This window comes from Tricharina praecox, assembly GCF_024521635.1.
Source record: "Tricharina praecox strain CBS 144465 chromosome Unknown BZA05scaffold_1, whole genome shotgun sequence".
Lineage (NCBI taxonomy): Eukaryota > Fungi > Ascomycota > Pezizomycetes > Pezizales > Pyronemataceae > Tricharina > Tricharina praecox.
Genome location: NW_026250403.1, coordinates 2,781,434 through 2,801,991, shown reverse-complemented (window position 1 = coordinate 2,801,991; position 20,558 = coordinate 2,781,434). Strand labels below are relative to the sequence as shown.

The 20,558-nt window shown below is 54.5% G+C and overlaps 4 protein-coding genes across 4 annotated transcripts; 1 reads left to right on the top strand and 3 right to left on the bottom strand.

Moving 5' to 3' along the window:
• Positions 1-1,341: 1,341 nt before the first annotated feature.
• BZA05DRAFT_383408 (uncharacterized protein) lies at positions 1,342-2,209 on the bottom strand. The gene has a single exon (XM_051482217.1). It carries the CDS (start codon positions 1,605-1,607, stop codon positions 1,347-1,349), a length of 261 nt encoding a protein of 86 aa, XP_051344718.1. The 5' UTR covers positions 1,608-2,209; the 3' UTR covers positions 1,342-1,346.
• A 12,804-nt stretch (positions 2,210-15,013) lies between these two features.
• On the bottom strand, positions 15,014-16,376 carry BZA05DRAFT_383395 (cytochrome c/c1 heme-lyase). Its single transcript, XM_051482216.1, has 3 exons — positions 16,171-16,376; positions 15,578-16,119; positions 15,014-15,499 (listed from the first exon to the last, which is right to left on the bottom strand). The coding sequence occupies exons 1-3, from the start codon at positions 16,252-16,254 to the stop codon at positions 15,217-15,219; spliced, it is 909 nt and encodes a 302-aa protein (XP_051344717.1). The 5' UTR covers positions 16,255-16,376; the 3' UTR covers positions 15,014-15,216.
• A 1,145-nt stretch (positions 16,377-17,521) lies between these two features.
• On the bottom strand, positions 17,522-18,284 carry BZA05DRAFT_21837 (uncharacterized protein). The gene has a single exon (XM_051479684.1). The coding sequence runs from the start codon at positions 18,083-18,085 to the stop codon at positions 17,621-17,623; it is 465 nt and encodes a 154-aa protein (XP_051344716.1). The 5' UTR covers positions 18,086-18,284; the 3' UTR covers positions 17,522-17,620.
• Positions 18,285-19,467: 1,183 nt separating this feature from the next.
• Positions 19,468-20,544, top strand: BZA05DRAFT_383390 (uncharacterized protein). Its single transcript, XM_051482215.1, has one exon. The coding sequence runs from the start codon at positions 19,620-19,622 to the stop codon at positions 20,397-20,399; it is 780 nt and encodes a 259-aa protein (XP_051344715.1). The 5' UTR covers positions 19,468-19,619; the 3' UTR covers positions 20,400-20,544.
• The last annotated feature ends 14 nt before the right edge of the window (positions 20,545-20,558 follow it).

The following is a 20,558-nucleotide window of genomic DNA, read 5'->3' as shown; positions in this document are numbered from 1 at the left end:
AGCCCCCCCCCATAAAAAAAAGAAGTAAAAAGGCAGTAAAAGGAAAACGGCAAAGGAAAGGCAGAGGAAAAGTAAAGAAGAAGAAAAAAAAAACCCCAATCGCAATGGCTGCCCCCTTCGAATCGAATTCCGTTGCACTCGATCTCACTCACCTTGTCTCTGACTGACTGACTGAGCCCCCTCCCCCACCTCCACTCCCCAAGAAAAAGCCCCCACTGTCTGCGGTCGGCCTGTCTTGTCCCTTGTCCCAAGCGAGGAGTGATGGATGGATGGATGGATGGATGGATGGATGGATGGATGGGAGGGGAGGACTGGCGAACCCCAGCCAGCACACACCCTCCCACACCACCCGCCCACCCACACACGCATCCACACCCCAACCCATACCACACAGACACTCGCAAGCCGTTCTGTTCGGGTCGGGGGGGGGTGAAGGGAAGGGGTAGGTGGTGTGGAGGGAGGGAGGAAGGAGGGCGAGCAGGGAATGGGGATCAGGGCTCGGCGAGCAGCGGACAGCTGGTTGGCTGGCTGGGGCGAAGGTGCCGTGTTCGGATTGGCAGAGATGGGCAGGGGGGAGGGGGGCAGCGACTCCGCGAGGTTTTGGTCGAGCGACGAGAAGGGACGACACGCACGGCTAGGCCGCTCACGGTATAGCGTGCTCTTGTGCGAGAGAGTGAGAGAGGGAGCGGAGCAGGGTTAGGGGATCGAAGAACACACAGACAGAGAGAGAGCAGAGAGCAGACAGAGAGGAACGAGAAAAAAAATAACACAGCAAGCTTGGCCTGTCGCAGAGTAGGTCGGATGCAGAAAGAGGCTAGGGCGGAGTGTGCGCTGGCAAGGTCCCCTCCACCCTCCAAGGATTGCGTGTGTAAATATGGAAGCATTATCGTGCCTCTTATTGGTGATGAACCGGGGCATGTCCGTGAGAGACGGGGGTGCTGATGGTGATGGTGGTGGCCATGGTGGGGACGATGGACGTCGTCGTCGTAGTCGTCGTAGTCGTCGTGGTCGACGAGGACTAACACGACGGAAAAACAAGCAGACGGGCAAGCGGGCAGGTATCGTCCCCATTTAATCACGCAACGCCGTGAACGGCAGGCCAGAAGCGATAGACATCCATCCATCGGCGGTCATGTCACGGCCGTATGGCATGGCAATAGAGTGAGTAGAGTGTGGTAGAGTTATGTATGTATGAACTTACATACCGGTCACGACAACACGTAGGCAGGCAGGCAAGGTGGGATAGAAGGAAGTATGGTAGGACACGGTACGGTAGATAGGCAGAGTAGGTATAATACATACCGGTATGATACCATGCTGGAGGTTTGCCGCAACATCGCACACGCTTAACCTACCATCATCGATACCAGTATTATCATCATCATCGTTTTCATCATCGCACAGAACGAACGGGATAGGTATCGGTGGTTGTCTTGGATGGATGGCATCGTACGTCCACCGCCAGCCAGCCCAACGAACCCACCGGCCAGGACCAGGAAGGACAGGACGGGACCAGGAAGGACAGTCAGGAAGGACAGGACCACCACCACCAGAACCACAACAACCGCAACCACAACAACAACCCCATCCGCCGCCACCACCACCATCAACTACGCCGCCCTGCCGCCACCGTGAAAACGAACGCTTACTAGTGTGTAGAGTACTTGGATGATACCGGTAGGGTAGGTAAGGCAAGTACCGTACTCTAGGTAAGCATGTACTCTAGTTGCCAAAAGGGTACTTAGGGCAACCTGCAAGGGGAGACGAGCGAGCGAGCGAGGCAGCAAGCACACACAAGCTCAAGCACAGGCAAGCACAGGCAAGCACAGGCAAGCGGGCAAGCAAGCCTGAAACCCAACCGACCCGCCCACCACCACCACCAGCAGCAAGACGAAAGATGAACCTCCGTGATCAATTGTTGACATCTAGAGAAGTAGTTTAGCGGGCGAGACTCCGCCGGCAGCTGGCTGGGAGGGCCAGATAATCGCGTGGACCGCGCCGATTGATGGGATATCTACATAGCTTTCGCAGTGTGTATGTACCAGGTACCTGTACTTCCTTACTTACAGACATGGTAGTACCGGTATGATAGTGTGGGGATTATCATCATCACCATTATCACTGTTATTATGATTTTGGCGTGACCTCGAAAGGGAAGTGAGACTTGTCCCACGCCGGATTGCCTGCTTCAGAGTGAGACAGAAATGCCCCCCCAGCGGCGCACGGTGATTAGCTCCGCGGCGCCCCGTGAAGCCCCCGCGTTGATTGGAGGGGAGCGGCTAGCGACAGCTCCGGAGATCTTTCTGAAGAATATGTACCGTAATAATTGATACTGTGCTGTCCCGTGCTGTGGTGGTGGACACTGGAGCATCTGTCTGGCCAGAGAAACAAACATTCCCAGGCGTCTACAATGACAACAACAACGACAGTAGCACGGGGTCGGACTGGCGTGGCTGGCGTAGAATACTCTAGATAGACGGCTGTGATACCGAACATCACAATCATCACCATCATCAGCTCATCATTCGTGCCCTCGCACGACCAGTCAGCAGGCAGTCGAAACGTACTTCTACAGACCACGACACTCCCATTCACACGGTGGCGGCGTAGTTGAAGGTTTAATTTTGTTTCGAATTGGCCGCCCTTCCACCTGCCTGCCTTCCTGCCTGCCACCTTCTTTCTTTTCTTTTCTTTTCCTTCTCCCGACCGACCGACCGACCCACCCCGTTCGCAAGGTATTTTTGCCCGCTGACGTGACGCCGGAGCGAGCGACTAGAAGTGCCCACTGCCCAGGTACCCAGCAAGCGCCGTCGCGAGCGAACGAACGAAGCAAGGGAGCGGCCGATTCGCCGGGCCCAAAACGGTAGGACGAATGCTCATCCGCCCACCCATCCAAGAGGTGAGCCGGCTCCTCCTGCGTTGTCATCGTCGTCGTCGGCGGCGTCGGCGGCGGCGTTACTACAACGCACATGGGAAAAGGCAACTCCTTCCTCCCCTTCACTTCCCCTCCCCTTCACTTCCCCTTCCCTTCACTTCACTTCTCTTCGGAACCTGCGTGGGAGAGCCTGCGTTAGAAAGCCAGCCAGCCAGCCAACCAGCCAAAAAGGTTCTACCCGTTAGCTCGTTAGTGCCATCCACGCGTGACGCTCGAGGCCATCAGAAACTAGAGTGGAGTATCTAGAGCAGAGTGGAGAGTATCGATCCAGGAGTTTCGCGAGGGGAGGAGAGGGGATTGGATTGGCCGGATCCGTGTGGGTATTCGCTCACTCTACTCTATCCATCACTGCCGATAACTCAGGGCATGTGCGATAGGTAGGTGAGGTGGGTAGGTTAGGTGGTTAGGTGTGTATGGTAGGTGCGCCGGTAGTGATTTTGGCGTTACAAGCGCGACAAGTGGTAATTGTTGCGCGAGATATGGATAGAAAAGGACCGGTGGCTTTCGTTCGTTCGCATCTTCCCTCCCCCTCTCCTCCACGGGACTAACCAGCTAACCAGCTAACTAACGGGCCACGGCTAGTTACTGGGGGTTGGGGGGTTTCGTTTCCCGAGGTTTCGATAACTCCAGCCAGCGAGCCAGCGAGCCAGCCACAGCCCAACTAGTGCTGCCGAATAATACCGCGCTTGTACTCTACTTATCACCGCACGCTGGTGGCTGCTGGGTGATGGATCACCGCGCATCCGTGACGGATTCGAACATCCACTCTAGAGTACCGGTATGACTGGTAGAAAGAAAGAAAGAAGGGCTTCGCCTTCGCGATAGATACTCGTATGTAGATGGACGGATGGATGGATGGCAAAGAAGTGTTCTCGATGGCGGCAAGAACAATCGAACAATCGAACAATCGGACAATCGGACAATCGATCAATCAACTCAAGACCCCCCCCCCCCCAACCCTACCTGTGATCATGATATCGATAACCCACGCACGCACGCACACCCCTCCATTCACCTGCGCAGCTGAGGACGTGAAAGTTGGGACGATGGATGGGGGGGAGGGGATTCCTTGTCTCCACCACCTCCCCGGCCCGAAAAGGCAATCGGAAATCACACAAAAAAAAAGACCAAGTGCCACTGGCACTGGCACTGGCACCATGGTCTATGCTGGCCATCACCACCTAAAAACAGCATGACAAACGCGGCATGGGAATCTAAACGATATACCTACTACCTAGTACCCAGTACCTATACGATGCCCTGGCAACGGACGTACTTCGCGTAATTATCCCGGTGACTCCGCGCTGAGACACTGGTTTCTTCATCTTCCTCCTCCACTTGCTCCTCCGCCGCCACTCTCGTTCTCCAACCCCTTCTCATTACAATTCTCCATCTCCGTCTCCCGTCGAGAGATGTCGGAGATACCAGGGGGAGGCGCCAACGGCGTCGACACTGGCGGCGGCGGCGGCGGCGGCGAAGGGGAGGGGGAGCTTCGTATCGATCGTATCGATCATCTCCGTCACTCTCGTCACTCGTCACTCGTGGAGCCCGGATCCCTTCCGCAGCCTGCTTCTTCCTCTTTCGCTTCCCTTCTGCTTCCTTGCATTGCCTATTCCCATATTGTGCCTTGCGTGTGATGTGATCCGTGTTGGGTACTCTAGGTACTCTAATTAATCGATTTTGATTGCAGGGCAGGGCAGGGCGCAGTAGGAACTCCCCTCCCAGAGTAGAGTAGAGTACCTAGAGTACTGCGGGCCTGCGGCGGCGGAATCATGGTGCCTCTAGAGTACATACATCAAGTCAGTAGTTGCTTACCACCGTGCCGTACTGTAGAGTGCGTAGATGTATCCATCTACTCTACAAGTAACCAAGTGCTTCCCCAGGTACACACATACCGACACCCGGGCGGATTGTTAGGTACATATTATATACATACAAACCGACCGTGCGCGACAGAGGCGAGGCGAACGAACGGACGGACGAGCGCCCATACCCACCTATCTCACGTATGTACTTTATGTATCATGTATCTACAGGGCAGATAAGATCCGCCTACATACCCAAGCAAGTGCTTCGGCACTCTAGGTTTGTGTGATGGATGGTGGTGGTGGTGTTATTGCGAACGCCCGAACGCCCGTCCGACCGCCGCGAAACTCGCATCTGCAAGCAAGCAAGCAGGCAAGCACGCACGCATGCTGCCTGCTGCACCATGCGCTGCAACTTTGATTTCTCCCCCCCCCCCCTTGAAATATAACAAGAAATAAATAAATAAAAGAATAAATAAAAGAATTCTCCGGACTTCTGCATCGTTCCGCGGGGTTGGGGTCGCGGTTGGGGGATGGGAAGGGACGGCGACGGGGACGGGCGATGGAGGACGGGGAAGGGACGGAGACGGGGGACGGCGACGGGGACGGGGGGACGGGGGGACGGGGGACGCGGGACGGAGAGACGGGTAAGGGCTCACCCTCCTCCTGTAACTGTAACCGTAACGTATGGTCCCCTCCGGCGGTACCGTAGTAAACATTCACGGCCATGTTGACTTTCGTAGCATACACACGACACTGTGGCTATACCTACCATATACCTGCTCTATTCTATACCTATACTACCGTATAGCGGGGGGCACGCACCGCAATGCTCCAGTAGATACGGTAGGTAACTTACAAAGTCAATCCATCGTTACAGCAGATCATGCCAGATCATGCGCCTGGAGCTTGGGCTGTTGTCGACCACACACCTACCCACCCAACATCATCGTATGGTACAGTGCTTCATTTCCAGCTTCCAGCTTCCGTCCAACAACTTTCCTTCCCCCATCCCCCCGCGAGCTCACACGGCCGCTTTGCCCGTCTGCCCTCGCACAAAGGGGGAACAAGAGGAGGAGGAGGGAGGAAGCAGCTGGTAAGAAGTGAAACGTCATCGATCGAGCGAGCGCTCGAGCCGGCCGGTGACGATGGTTGTACTCAGTGGTGGCGGCCACTGATGGTGGTGGGCAACAAAAAGGAAACGCGTGACGGCGATACTGTACTCAGCACAAACTGCGTCTTCCCGCGATGGATGGATGTCTGCCACACTAAAACGCCTGCAGCAAGGAAGGTTCCCGCTCCACCTCTGCAGCCTTATACCCAAAACCCGAGACCTCAGACAGACAGACGGACAGACTACACGGACCACACGGACCATACGGACCATACGGACGGACAGATAGACAGACCCTCCCCCTCTTGCCGTTGCAGACTTGCAGACTTGCAGTCGTCAAATGTATGTGATGTACCTACCGTATATACGTACGATCTCTCACAGGTGGGCTCTTTTGTCCGTTCGCCAAACCCCATCGTCCTTCTTCTTCGTCCTCCCATGTGAACGAACCGGTCGGCTTCCGCTTCTGCATGGAGCAGTCGTTTACCGTACCAGTACTAGTATTTACATTACCCGAGCGAGCCAACGTGAAGAAAGAAAGAGAAGAAGGAAGGAAAGCAAAGCAAAGAGGCCGATGGCCGAGCTGCGAGCGTGAGAAGGAACCCCTCATCACCATCCTTACCCACCTCCACCCACTCCCCCTCCCCCAAAAAACCAAACCAAACCAAAGACGACCAAGTCAAGGATATCCGGAATCCCAAAACGCTGAAGCGATCCACCACCCCTACAGGCTACTACCTAGCACTGCAAAATCCATTGGTGCCGGCGAGATACACGTAGGTAGAGTATTGATCGTATATAGATCATATATATTTCTTTATTTCTGCAGCGTGCACGCCCTCCCCCCTCCCCCCTCCCCCCTCCCCCCAGGCTTTCCCCCCCCCCCCCCCCCCCCCCACACCCATGCCATGATGCACGAGCCCTGCAGGGCGCTGGGGCTGCGTCACGCAGAATGGTGTGCGTATGTAAAATCCGCGTGCAGCTGCAGCACGCAGCAAGCAAGCAAGCAAGCAGCAAGCAGCAGCAGCAGAACCCGCTGATCTCGTTTCCTTCCTTTCAAACTTCCTGCGAGGGAGCGGGAGAGAAGGGAGGGAGGGAGGGACCATGGCATGGAAAAAATGGAGTGTGGCTCAGTAGGGATCCGGCTTTCGTAGCTTTTTACTGGCTTGCTTGCTTGCGTTCTATGTGTGTATTCTAACCATGCTATCTACTCTATGCAACAAAGTACCCACCTATGGGTATAGATACGTGCGGCGGCCGTGGAGTAGTAATCCGCCCACTGGGAGAGCTCCCAGAGTCTATGTAGTACTGGTATGATATGTCCGACAAGTTTCCGTCGCCGCTCAGGTCCATGACTTACGCGCTGGGCGGTATATACCAGTACACACCAGTAGATACTCTAGACACCACTACTCCCGTCAAGTCACTCGACCTTGACACACCTATTCCGATGGCAAAACCCGCAACGTGAAGCAGGCATGCACTACTACCACTCTACTCCAGAGTCTAGTACTGCGGGATCGCAAGATGCATCCGGTAGTTTTTCGTGGCCGTATGTACCTACTACCTCAGATGAACAGATGAACAGCTACATAGATAGAGTAGAGTAGGCACTCCAAACTGGTGGCGAATAGAAATAATCATCACCGCAGGTGCCAGGCAGGCAGGCAGGCCCAGCGATCTTGCCCCATCCAACCAACAAAAAAACAAATATTCATGTATACACTTGTAAAGTGGCAGTGGCAGTTCACCGGTATGTGTGACTAACGGTAAGGTGACTACCGGTGACTTTGAGTCTTTGGAGGGATCCTTGATCCTTCTGGTTGGCCGATGCGGGCATCATGCTTACATACTTGGTTCCATCATCGATCGATAGTCGGAAAACGCATCTGCTCGAGCTCGAGCTCATCCGTCGATTCGATTGCCCAGAGCTGAGAGGACCTATTCGGGTATGGGATGTAGGATGAATCACGAAGTCTGATAGATGTTCCCGAGTTGCTTCCAATACATCATCAAAATCGACGATACCGGTATCATCGTATGAAAGCTTGAAAGCTTGCTCGCGTGCTTGCTCAGCTCAGCCCAGCCCACTTGCCCCATCCATCCATCCATCCATTCTCGTTTGCCAGTGAAAAAACCCGTGTACCTTTGTACATACATACCGGATGTACATACCACCTAGTACTCAGTCATCGCTGCGGCGGGGCAGCGGCGGGCAGAGCACGAGTTGGTGGAATGTCACTGGAGCGGCACTGGAGCGTTACTGGTATGTATATACCGGTATGTATATATGTATGTACCTGAGCTTGCCACGAGGTGACCTGTCCAGTGTCCAACGGACGAACCACAAGTTGCGAGATATCCCGATATCCCGCTCAGTGAGTAAGAATCACGCGTTGGATTTGGATGGATGGATGGATCGAGGTGTTACTACCGTAGGTACTCGGGAGTGTGTGTGTGTGTCTCCGGCCGGTCAGCAACAATACTCCAGAGTGCTACAGAGTGCTACATACATACGGAGCAACATCGGATCTCGATACTTTCCTTAGTAGATACCTAGAGGATGCCACTGCCAGATATCAACCCTCCCCTACCACCACCATCGACGACATGCCTGCCGCCATGGGGCTGGACTTGCCACTATTCGGAAAGTAGAGCAGAATATCTAGAGTATCTGGACGACTGTTGCCTGGTTACATACATACCTCCAGGAGTCCGAGTTACCTTGTGCAACCGCGGCATAAGTTGGCTGCCAGTCGCGAGTGATGCCGATACCGCCAGTGCATTGGTAGTGCAATGATCTGTAACCTTCACGGGATTTTTTCTCTTGCTTTCTTGCTTTTTTCCCCTTCTTCTTCCTTCCTTTGAAGAGTTTCCTGTGTCTGATGGCGGATAACCCCGTCCACTGAGCCCTCATCCCCCTTCGATCCATCTAATCTGCCTGGCGTGTGCCTCTCACGGGGTGTGTGAGGTGTGAGGTGTGAGATAACCGTTCCAATCCTACGGGGCGTGCTCTGCTCCATGCTCCGTGCTCTGCTGCAGTTTCCAGAAAGAAAGAAAGAAAGAAAAAACCCGTATGTATTGTTTGATGATGATCTTTCCTTGTCAGTCACGAATCACGATTGTGGAGGAGTGGAGGGGGTGGGTGACATATCGAAACCAGCCAATAAACGCCCGCCACGTTAATTAGCCCCACGCATCACGCTCGATATTAACGGGTGGTTGGTAACCAATCCCATCCAATAATCCAATCCACAATCCACCCACAATCCACAATCCAATCCAGCCGCACCACCCCGTCGTCTTTGAGAGGGGGTGGAGTGGAGGTGCTGGGAGGGCACTCGGACCGGACGATCAGAACCGACGAGACCCCACCACCACCACCACTACTGTCATCACCACCACCACCATCGGGCATCAAAGATCAAAGAGCGGTGTTCGGGCGACTTGTGGCCGCCATACCGTAGCACTACCTACCCTAGGTACCCCCCGCCAATAGATAAAGGAATGCCCGCGAGGATGGCATCGGATGAGGCCAGATATCCAGGCTCACAGACCCCACCGCACCTGGTGAGTGAGTCGTGACAAAACAAGCCCGGTAATTATTATTACTATTATTATTATTATTATTATTATTATTATTATTATTATTATTATTATTCTCTTCTTTCCTTAATCGCCGCCCGCCCCCCGAGCGAGACGAGATGAGGACGAGGACGAGGACTGGACTAAACAACCGTTCCAACTCAAGGAGGAATACCGACATACCTATCCTGGATTCCTGGGAGAGGAGCCAGCTGCCAGCTAACTGACGTTAGAACCTATTACTGTTCAGCCGCAGAGCACTGAGAGCAGAGCCAGCCGGCAAGTTGCTTTCTGTTTCGCGGCGGCGGTGGTGGTGGTGGAAAAAAAGGTTGGGTTGGGTCAGATGAGGGTAGGTAGGGCGGCGATTGGCTGTGCGACCCACGCTTTACCTCCTACTACCGCCCGCCAGCCAGGAGATAAGCTGGCAATGGTATGGGAATGGCAATCACAGCCAGGAACGGACGATGAGCTTTTTTTCTTTGCCTTCTTTCCTTCTTTCTTTCTTTCTTTCGTTCTTTCGTTCTTTCAAGGAACTGACTGACTGACTGACTGGCTTGGAGTCTTGGAGTCTTGGAGTAACAACACAGCGCTCATATGGAATTGAACTGTCTAGATAGGTGTCAGTCAGGCAGGCAGAGTGCGAGCGATGGATGGATGGATGGCAAATGCGCAAGATACCCATACCCACACCCATATCCATCGCCGCCCCGGTGGCTGACACAAGCTGCCGTTTCTGGTCGGATCGGGGGTGGGCGGACGTCCCCACCGAGGATATCCACGTAAAAGCACACGTCTCTGGAAGTATCTCTAGAGTAGAGTACCTACGTTACCTTCGGTTGTGACTTCACACATCCGCGAGACTAGGTTGTTTACTCTATCTCTATTCCGGCGGGGACCGTTGTGGACACTGGATACGATACTGGTGACTGGAAATCGAGAACCCATGAAATCGCTCTTTCCCACGGAGTGTCCGATTGGGTACAAAATTTCGGTGGGAGATCTTCTAGAACCACGGGGGTAAAAACTCGAAATCCATACATACCGCCACACCTTCACGCCTCCCTCGAAAGAATGGGTGTGATCACTGATCACTGATTGATGGCTACACCAAAAAAACAACTGTACCCGAGATCTTCAAACCACGGCCTCTACCGTATGGGTAGAAGATCTGTACGTAGAGTAGGTACTGTACGTAGCTGAAATAAACGCCCCTCCACCGCAGACTGCAGTTCCCTACATACCCACGCAGTGACCCAGTAGCCGTCTCCTCTTCCATATCTTATGCATCTGACGTGTTGCGATCGAGCGCGGAGCGCGGAGATAGCTGTCAAACGTGCGTCTAAACCATTACACGCCACCTCCAGGCATGCGCAGCCGCGGTGGCCTGGAGCTATGTACGGCAGCTGTCGCGACGGCTCTCCTCTCCTAGTAAATACTTAAAATGTTGACCCAATTCCAGCCGAGACGGAACCACTTGCCTATGGCACTTATAGCATCGCGAGTCAGTCGACAGCTTACCTTACCTAGATAACCTTACCTTTCCGTCTGTGTCGTCAAATCGAGTCGAAACTGTTATATACAGTGTATAAGCCTGTAACTGGGATGCATAGGCGAGGCCGAAGCCGAAGCCTGCACATTTGCGGGAGCAGTATGTATGTACGGTACGGTATGGAACATAGCAGGTACACATGCAGAACGAGCGGCCATAACTTTGAACTGCCAGTCTGCCACGAAGCAACAGTACAACAGTGCGCACTGCGCATCCATCCCGGGTATGTAGCAGGTACATATCTTGGGATTACTTTAGAATAGAAACTGCATAAACACATCAGCAGTGAGCACGGAACGACACCCACCTACCCATTCAGCGGGCCAACGAGGCTGGCGGCTTCTTCTACCGCGGATTTAGATGTCGTGCCGGAAATAAGCCCAATCATCGGCAGTGGATCTTGGGAGAAAGGTCCAGCCGCCGAGGAGTGCGACATTGATGATTGAGGGGAAGTGCCGTGTGCCGCTCATAGGATGGATCGATAGATAGTTGGATGGATGGATGGGTGGTTGGAGTATCACGACCACCGTCGACCAACGCAGTGAGGAATCAGGATGGAACTTCATGCCCTGCCATCGCCGTTCAAACTTCACGGTTCCACAGGCAACGTCGTGCTCTACATACGATGAATCTACCTACTCTATGGTGGTGTTGGATCGTAGGGTACCCGGTGGCTCGGCCTCACACCAACGCCACAGGCCACAGGCGGAATGTGTCAGATTTCCGCCTTTCCTTCCCATGGCGGCAACACCGCCTGTTTGTTTTCCGTTGGAAGGAAGGATCCAGAGCCATCCGAACCCCAGTGCTGCTGTCACTGCTGCTGCTGCTGCCGCTGTCATTGTTGTTGTTATTGGTGTTTTTGTTGTTGTTTTTGTTGTTGTTTTTCTGTTGTTGTTGTTGTTGTTGTTGGCTCTCCAGGTTCCCTTACCTCGGAAACCAAAGGTGACTATGCGGCGGCGGCGGCAAGACGATGCACTCTGATTTGACCCGAGCGGGATAGTTAGCCCACATCCAGCGTCCCGTAAAAGCAACCCCTGCTAATCGACCTTCCCCGCACTTTCCTTCTCCTCCATGCGAGTACTCTTCTCGCCCAGGCCAGTTCGGCACATCCATAAATGTGATGATAGCGGTTGATGGGGTACGGTAGAACAATCAATCGATAGATACAGATTCCCAGGATGTATACTTCCTTCGTCCCTCGTCCTGAGTTCGTCCGCTCACTCGATCAACAAACCCATGGTGGGTACGGGGGGGGCAGCTGTCCCCGTCGAACTCGGAGTCAGGACGACGTAGGAAGTAGTCTACATAGCGTCGTCGCCAACGACAGTGACAACACAAATCGAAAGGAAAGGCAAGAGGGGAAAAAAAAGAAGAAAAAAAGGCCCACAGCCGGGCCACCTGCCGAAAACAGAAGGCGATTCCATACCCATCCCGTCCAATAATCAAGCGAGGTGAGGAACCGTTGGGGGAGGGGAGGGGGGGGGGATGCCCACAGCACCTACGCACGCAAGCAAGCAATGCCCACGAGTCTTGTCTTCCGTCCATGAGGGGTAATCAAGCGATTGCTGAGTGAGAAAATAGAAAAAGAGCCGGAACCAGAAGTTCTTGGAGCGAGCGAGGTTTGTTGATATCTGGGCGCTGGTGCTTGGTGCTGGTGCTTGGGGCTGGGGCTGGTGCTGGTGCTTGGTGGTGCTGGTTCCGGGCGAGGGAACTCTGGAGTCTGGGGCCGGTTGTTTGGGACCCCACACCGGCATTATTGGGGCTCTCTCACCATCCACACGGTTTCGCCACCTCCCACCACAAATACACTTTGCCGCCGTGAGTGCACTAGCGTTGGATATCCGGTGACGATTGGAGGGGGGGGGGGGGGGGGAGTATCCCGTGCAGTCCGTGACCGTCGACACGAATCAGTACCGCAACGGGGACCATGGACGATCGAGTCGCGATCTACTCTACCTACAGATACATACCATACAGGCCGGGTGGACTGGGGAGGATTCGAGAGCACATCGTTGCCGCCCATAGATACCTAAGATAAGAATCGGAACGCTTGTTTTTCCGAAGGGATAGGCAGAGTAGGCACGATAGGTAGGCATTCCCATGTGCGAGAGTTTCGCATGTTGCGGGGGGTGGCGGCGGGGGGACACGAGATTGGGCAGGCAGCGGTGATCCAAACAATCGAATGTTGCTTGCGGCCGCGTGCGGGCGGACGGGCGGGCGACAGTCAGCTGGGATGCGGTGCGGTGCGGAAGCACGGTTGGACGGGGAAGCACTGGTAGGTTACCAGAATGTACCATAGTTACCACCGCCCAGCACTCGCGCCCACACTGTGCGCACCCATCCACCCATCCACCCACCCAACCCATGCATACATACGCCGGAGAGTAACTAATCATGCATAACCGCGCGATTAGATGCTCATCTCCGTTGACGCCCATGCTGCCTTGGGCTGGACAGTGGAAACGAAACCGGTTGGGGCGTTGTCACTATTGTATTCGTGTCGGCGGTAAACATCAGAGCACGAGCACGAGCGCCCCCGTTTCCCGGTGTGTAACCTGGACCTCTGAGCTGTCTCTCTCTATCTCTCTCTTTTTTCCTATTCCACGCCAGCCGGTGATAAAATCGATTTGGAGACTCCGCGTTTCGGGTCCAGACCGCCCACCCCCTCCCCTCGCTCCCTCCCTAGGCCAGGCCAGGCCAGGCTCTCATCCGGTCGCCGGCGAGTGGGGGCGCGCGTGCGGCGATCATGGTCGTTCGATCTGGAGACGGGTTTCGCTCTCCGTTCTAAACGTCTTCACGATCGGAGCCGTAGAACCGTAAGACATCGGTACCCTGTACTCTAGAGCAGGTCGGTATATTCTGGTCCGGGGAACTGGAGGGGAGAGGGAGAGATGGAGACTCCACTCATTTCGGTAGATGATTGGATGTGTAGTACACACCTACACACCTACTCCACGTATAGGCGGTATGTAGGATCTACGCTTATACTGAACATAGGTAAGCAGGTACATCGGTAGTCGAAGGAAAAACAGCCATCGTACGGTTACCACCGGGGAGCAACGAGTCCGATCCGCCGAGAGAACCGAAAACTCCACCCGCGCCACCCTCTCCCCCTCCCCGGCAGTTCCCCCCACCCAGCTTAAACCTAAATTAATAAAAAAAAAAGCTTCATCTCATCCGTTCGTCCCAGCTTTCGAATTCGAAACGGCCGTAGAAAGTAGCCTCCGAGCCTGGCGCCTGGCGCCGAACAAACACACCGCCGCCGTGCGCGGCTCGGACACCAGCAGCCGAACTCATGCCGGTAGATAAGTCGCTAGCTCTGACTCCGACTGGCTCCCTCCCTCCCACGCTGCCGTGGCTTTAGATACTCTACCCTACATAGATCTATCCGTCCATGGGGATAGGCCATAGGTAACAGTTCTTACTTGGATGCTCTATCTTCCTGTACATACCATACCGTAGATACTGTGGCTTACCGGCATCCCTTATCCCCAATTGCCTGCCTGCCTGCTTCCTTGCGCACGCAAACGCAAGATCTATCATCTCTGCTGTGGGGGAAGGCAATCAAAATCCATGCTCCATGCTTGAGGGCACGGTTACGCCTACCTACTCCAAAAACACGCGGATAGAGTACCGGTATGAGGTACATAAAAATCAAATATATTCATCCCACAAGAACAACACATAGGTACATGACTTGCAAGACTGCGTCGATACGATATACGATACGACGACAATAACGAAAAGGACGGCCCGCGCGCCCCACTCGCTCGGCCGGACTTCTGACAACCCCGGGACGTCGGGATGGGGATGTGAGCGTTGCATTGCCGCCTTGGCCACCGCCACCACCGAATAGTGAGAAAAACGTGATCTTCATTACCGAGTGATTCAACATGTTCGCATCTGCCTCATCGACGAAACCCAGGGCCAGACAGATAGAAAGAAAATCCACATCAATCCCCTCGGTCACGTAGGGATGGACAGCAGAAGAGGAAAGGGCTTTTGTAACAGCCATGACCTACCAAGGTCGAATGTTGTGATTAAACAATAAAAAATTGAAGAAAACAGGAGTACATTGTATGTAACATTATACTCTGCAAAGCAAGGTGAACTATATCATAAGAGAGAAGATGAAAATAACAGCGGCTATGCCAGACTCCCCAGTGCCCACAACCAAATCTATCCTACACGAAACCCATTTTTACAGCAAAGGAGCCGCCGCGTCCCTTCACATCCCAGCCTTCCTCTTCGCATTCTCCTCTTGCTCCCTTCTCCTCACGTCGAGGCCGGAAGCCCTCTCCCAGACGTCGCCGGACCAATTGACGATCCTCTCCATCATAAGTCCCGGTCTGTCGAGCGCTGGCCTGACATCGAGGTAGAACACTGGCTCTCCCGTGGGCTCTGGTGGCCCAGAGTAGTAGTCGATCACATATCTGACTTCCCTGGGTGCATCCTCGCCGGGAAATTTCCGAAGGACATACCAATCGTGGCGATCAAACGGCGCCTCACCACTATCCCTCGAATCAGCACTCAATCCCATCATACACCCGACCATATGCAAAGGCGGAGGAGAGGAAAAAAAAACTCACCCAAAGGTCTCGGGCATGATCCTCCCCAAGAAGCCATAGAGCTGTGCTTTCGGCGTAACATCCTTCCTTCTCCCCTGGAACCTAACCAACCTCGGATTCCACTCCTTCTCGCGTTCCTTCCAGCCCATGTACCCCATGACACCGCCACCAAACTTACCTTCCCACGCACAGATCTCATTCCACGCGCCCTCATTGAGCCAATTGTGGACGGCGACCATGCTCTCCACGGCGTCCTCGGGCGCGTCTTCATAGCCCTTGCGGCGCATCGCATTGTACATCTGCTGCGGACTCGGGTACTCCCAGAGGGAGCCGTCGCCCTTGGGGATGGTGGAGGCCTCGCGCTCCGTCGGCAGCGCGATCTTCTGCCCCGGTGACCGTGTCTGCGGCAGGTTGCTGAACATGAAGTTGAGTGGGTTCAGGGTCTGATCGCCCGCGTCGGCCCCAGCGGTGGTGGCGGCTTCCGGGGTGTATGGGCATTCCGAGGGGAGCCCTGCGCCGGCGGCGGCGGCTGAGGTGTCCGGCTTGTGCATCGGGCATGATGGCTGAATGTGTTAGTACAGAGGTGTTCTGGGGTAAGATGAGGGGGTCGTTACTGGTGGGGTGCCCGTGGTGGGGTGGTTTGATGGGGGAGCGGCCGCAGGAGAGGTCTTTGGTGCGTCTGCCCAAAACCAGCCCATGATTGCAGAGGGGAGTTGTTCTGTCGGTAGCTACAGGTGTATGGTAGTGTTGCAGACGGTGCCTTGATCGAAGGTGGACGAGTTGAGTTGAGTTGAGTCGCGGATCGTGAAGTGGCGGGGAAACCAAAGCTGCGAGTTGAAACTTTGGTGACGGCAAAAAGTGCGGGTCGTGGAGCCTTGGCTATCACGTGGCTCGATAAGCGAGCCCGAGTATCCCCGCATGTAGATACAAAGTAGTTCATGCCTATGGCCTGAAGAGCTCGAGCGCGCACGGAGAGCAAGCAAGCAATGCATACAGGCAAAACCCAGGCTCATATCGGTATTAAGATCCCCCAGGAGTGCCATGCGAATACTTTAGCATCCGCATGCTCTCAGACTTCGCTTGGTAATATTGCCTGGTCCTGTTCGCGTGTGGGAAATGTCATAGACGCCAGACAGGCGCGCTTTGGCGCTAGTGACAACGTTTTCAAGACATCTATTTTCACCATGTGAAGACTTCAAATATTTTTGCAGCATTTACAATGAACTCTAAAAACAGAAACGCAAAGCATGTACGGCTCAGGAGGAACCATATTTTCCTCCCACTCAATCGAGGGTGATTTAGTCGGGTTTTTTTTGCAAGCCCTCACCCCGTTTCGTGACGATCTCGCCGGTGTGTATCTACCTCACACGTAAACAGCTCCACAGCAGAGAAAATCAGGTCATAGATCATCTCCAGATCGTCTCGAGATCGAAGATCAGAGGTTTGTTCCAGCTGGGTACTGTAGCCAAGAGGATAACCATTGCAGCGGCAATGCACGGAGCCTTTCCTCATCTCCATTGCGCAATACCCCGGAATTCGTGGTTGAAACACCTGTCCTCAATTGCTGAACCTCCGGGATCCATGTGACGCTTCCAACCTCAGCGGAGAGAGAGACCGAGATCGCTGGCCTTGCAGAATGGCATTCCTTCTGTTCCGTTCCATGTACGAGCGGTCTCTCCGTTGCATACCTATTAGCAAATTCGATTCCGCAAGCGGCGGCGAAGAGCGCACAGAGAGTCTGCACTTGCCGTTCGACTTCACTCGACTTGCCCCTGAAGCAACTGTATCTTTCCAGGTCAACCCCTGTGCACCGGCCAGCGGGTAGTCGACATCAAGGTGTCTATCTTTGGCTATTGGCCTCAGCATTCCCGACAGCACCTCGGAAACACGGCTTATATCGTCCCCCAACTCCCGGATGCCGAAGAGAAGACTGGTGCGCTACCGTACCGATAGGACGGCGGTCTCCTTTACGGCGCACAGCTGACGGCTTGCTGTTTTTGGTGAGGATGAATGGTTTGTCTGTCTCGTCTCATCATGCGACACCGGCACCTGCAGGGTAGAGTGCTACGTACGTACGATCGCGAAGCGGAGACTCTCTCTTTGATGAAAACGTCCCGATGTTGGCCCGGTTAGGGGAAGACAGACGTACGGACAAGACGCTTGTGGCGTGTGGCTTTCTTGCGTGCTTGCGTGCGTGGTTGCTTGCTTGACTTTCTCGACACTTATGCACGGGAAGTTGTTGAGCTGCTGCAGGCAAGGCAAGTGAATTACAGTGCTTACGGCATCCTTACCCGACCGTGATTGTTGGCACTGAGCATCGAAAAAAAAGAAAAGAAAAGAGAAAGAAAGAAAAAACAACCCGGTTGATAACCTAAAAACGAAAGTAAAAGTTAAAAAGATTTGCCCCAAAGGAAAAGGGAGGAAAGAAGAGATGGGGACGGGCAGACAACCGGTTGTTATTATTGGCGCGCAACTGCCGACCCTCTGCACCACCCACCTCCAATCACCCACCATCCACCAGTCACTCATCCACCAACCTCGCCCCGCCGCCTGTGCTGCGCTGTGTTCGAAATTCCCGCATAGCAAAGAAAAAAAACAGACGAGGACGAACAGGTAAACGAACAAAAGGAGATATCGGTGTGTAACGGCGAAATCCAGGCCCCTTTGATCATGAATTTATGAAACCTGCGGCGGGGGGGCCGGGGATGTGACCGATGCGCAGCTGACGTGACTGAGCGTTCATCACCGCATACAAGAGGAAAAAGAAAATAAAGAGCGATAGGAAGACGTGTGCTGTTTGCTCGTTCGCCCGTTCGTTCGCCCGTTCGGTTGCGACGTCGAGAGCAGGGAGAGCAGGGAGAGCAAGTAAACGGGACGTTCTCGTGGGCTTTCCGAGGTTACTCGACAGGCATACATCTCCTCCGCTTTCATTGGTGTGGGGTCAATGGACCAAACGGCCCTCTGAGCAATCCCTCCCCCCGCCCCCGTACATACCCACACCCACACATCCGCACGTCCATCCGTGGGGCCCACATGCCTTGACCGGCGGATGGAAAGATAATCAACCAATCAGACGTGCCAGAAGGGCGCGTTTCTGTTTCGTCAATCGGATTTGTTTTGCACTGCTTATGTGCAGAGGTATGATCTCGGGAGCAAAGAATCCTGCTATGTATGCGCAAGCTCGGCGTGTACGAGCTTCGAATTCCCCGGGTTTTCGCCGACAAGTGATGCATCCAAGAATCAATCGTACATCGCGTCAGACTAAGGCAAGATGAATGAATGGATGGATGGAAGGAAGATGGATGGGTGGGTGGATGGGTGGGTGGATGAGGGGCGGATGGTCGACGGCTCTCTGTCGCCTATGCGATGCTATGCTATGTGATGCGATGGGTAGACACTCGTCCACGAAACGCAGAGGACGGGAATGCAATGCCTATGTGGGAGGGAAGGGTGCATTGAATCAGCATGAGCTCGAGAGTGCATCGAAGAATGAATCGGATGGTCACCGAGTGTCTCCTCCGTCCGCGTTGGCGGGGTGGTGGGAGGTGCCGGCATCATAGGTTCTCAGCCATCTGCATCATGCCCGCTCGTTCGTTTCGCTCCGTTCCAGAACTGCTCCTCCTTCCTCCCTTCCCTCTCTCACATATCACCCAACTTCCATCCCCCCATGCGACCGATCGCACTGCACTGCAACAGCGGCCCGCCTCGAAACCGGGTTACCAACAAGACAAGCAGCAGCAGCAGCAGCAGCACGCCATCATTTGTCGCGTGGGGCGGTATTGGTAGTGTAGGGAGAGGGCTGGCTGTTATGTATCTCGGGAGAGGTCTTGGACGTTTGGTTTGCTGAGAAGCGTCGGCTGGTTGGTATTGTTTATGCAGCCTTGCCTGCACTGTCTCATCGTCCACGCGTTGCCTTGCAACCACGCTTTTGCCGGTTGCTAGGCTACTTCGGGGTAGAGTCATAACAAACACGTTTTCCCGCGAAACCAACACGACCGCGACGACCACCACCCCATTCCCCCAAACGTACCCGCCGAGAAGAAGCAAAGAACTACTAGTAACTATGGCATCAACCAAGCCTGCTGCCAAACTCGCATCCAAGCCCACTCACAAGCCCGCGCAACATCACCAGAAGCCGCTGGAATTCTACACGACCTCCTCGACCGGCCACCAAATCTCGAACGGTGTCAGCAAGTCGGCGGCATGGCACAAATCCCGCCAGAGCAAGTTGAAGTCACAGTTCGGCGATGGTTCGCTGCCACTCTCGACGATCCTCTCCGCCGCAAAACGGAGCTCTGGAAGCAGCAACAGCAGTAGTGGTGATAGAAACCCCACACCAACCGCGCCTACCGCGACCGCCGCAAAACCGAGCTCCGGAAGCAACAGCAGCAGTAGCGATGGAAACCCCGCGCCGTCCGCGACACCGTCGGCAACTAGTACCGCGACCGCCACAAAAGGAAAGCCCATATTCTCCTCCTGCAACATCCACATCTCCGGCAGCACGGCGCCACACATCAGCGATCACAGGCTGAAGCACCTCCTCACGTTCCACGGCGCCACAGTGCACCCGATGCTCCGGCGGAGCACTACCACGCACGTGGTTCTTTGCCCCGCCGCAACAGTGGGCTCTGGGGCCGGTGGGGGCCTCGCCGCAAAAAAGTTGCAAAAGGAGATTGAAGCGAAGAAGGGCGCCAAGATGAAGTTCGTCACGGTGCAGTGGGCGCTGGATAGTATCGCCGCTGGCAGAAGATTGCCCGAGGGGAAGTTTATGGAACATGGTGTGGGGAGGGATGCAGGGCAGAGCTCGTTGGGCGCCTTCTTGAAGAAGGGGAATGCGAAGTGATGGAGTCCGAGGAAGGACTATCCGGTTTTTTGGGCCTTGCATGATTTGTAAAGGAGTTTTCTGGTTAGAGCTTTGTTTGTTACTGCAGAATTAATGGATCTCGAACACGAGAGTATCGCCTCCAGGAGGATATGGAATACACGGGCATCACCGCTTTCA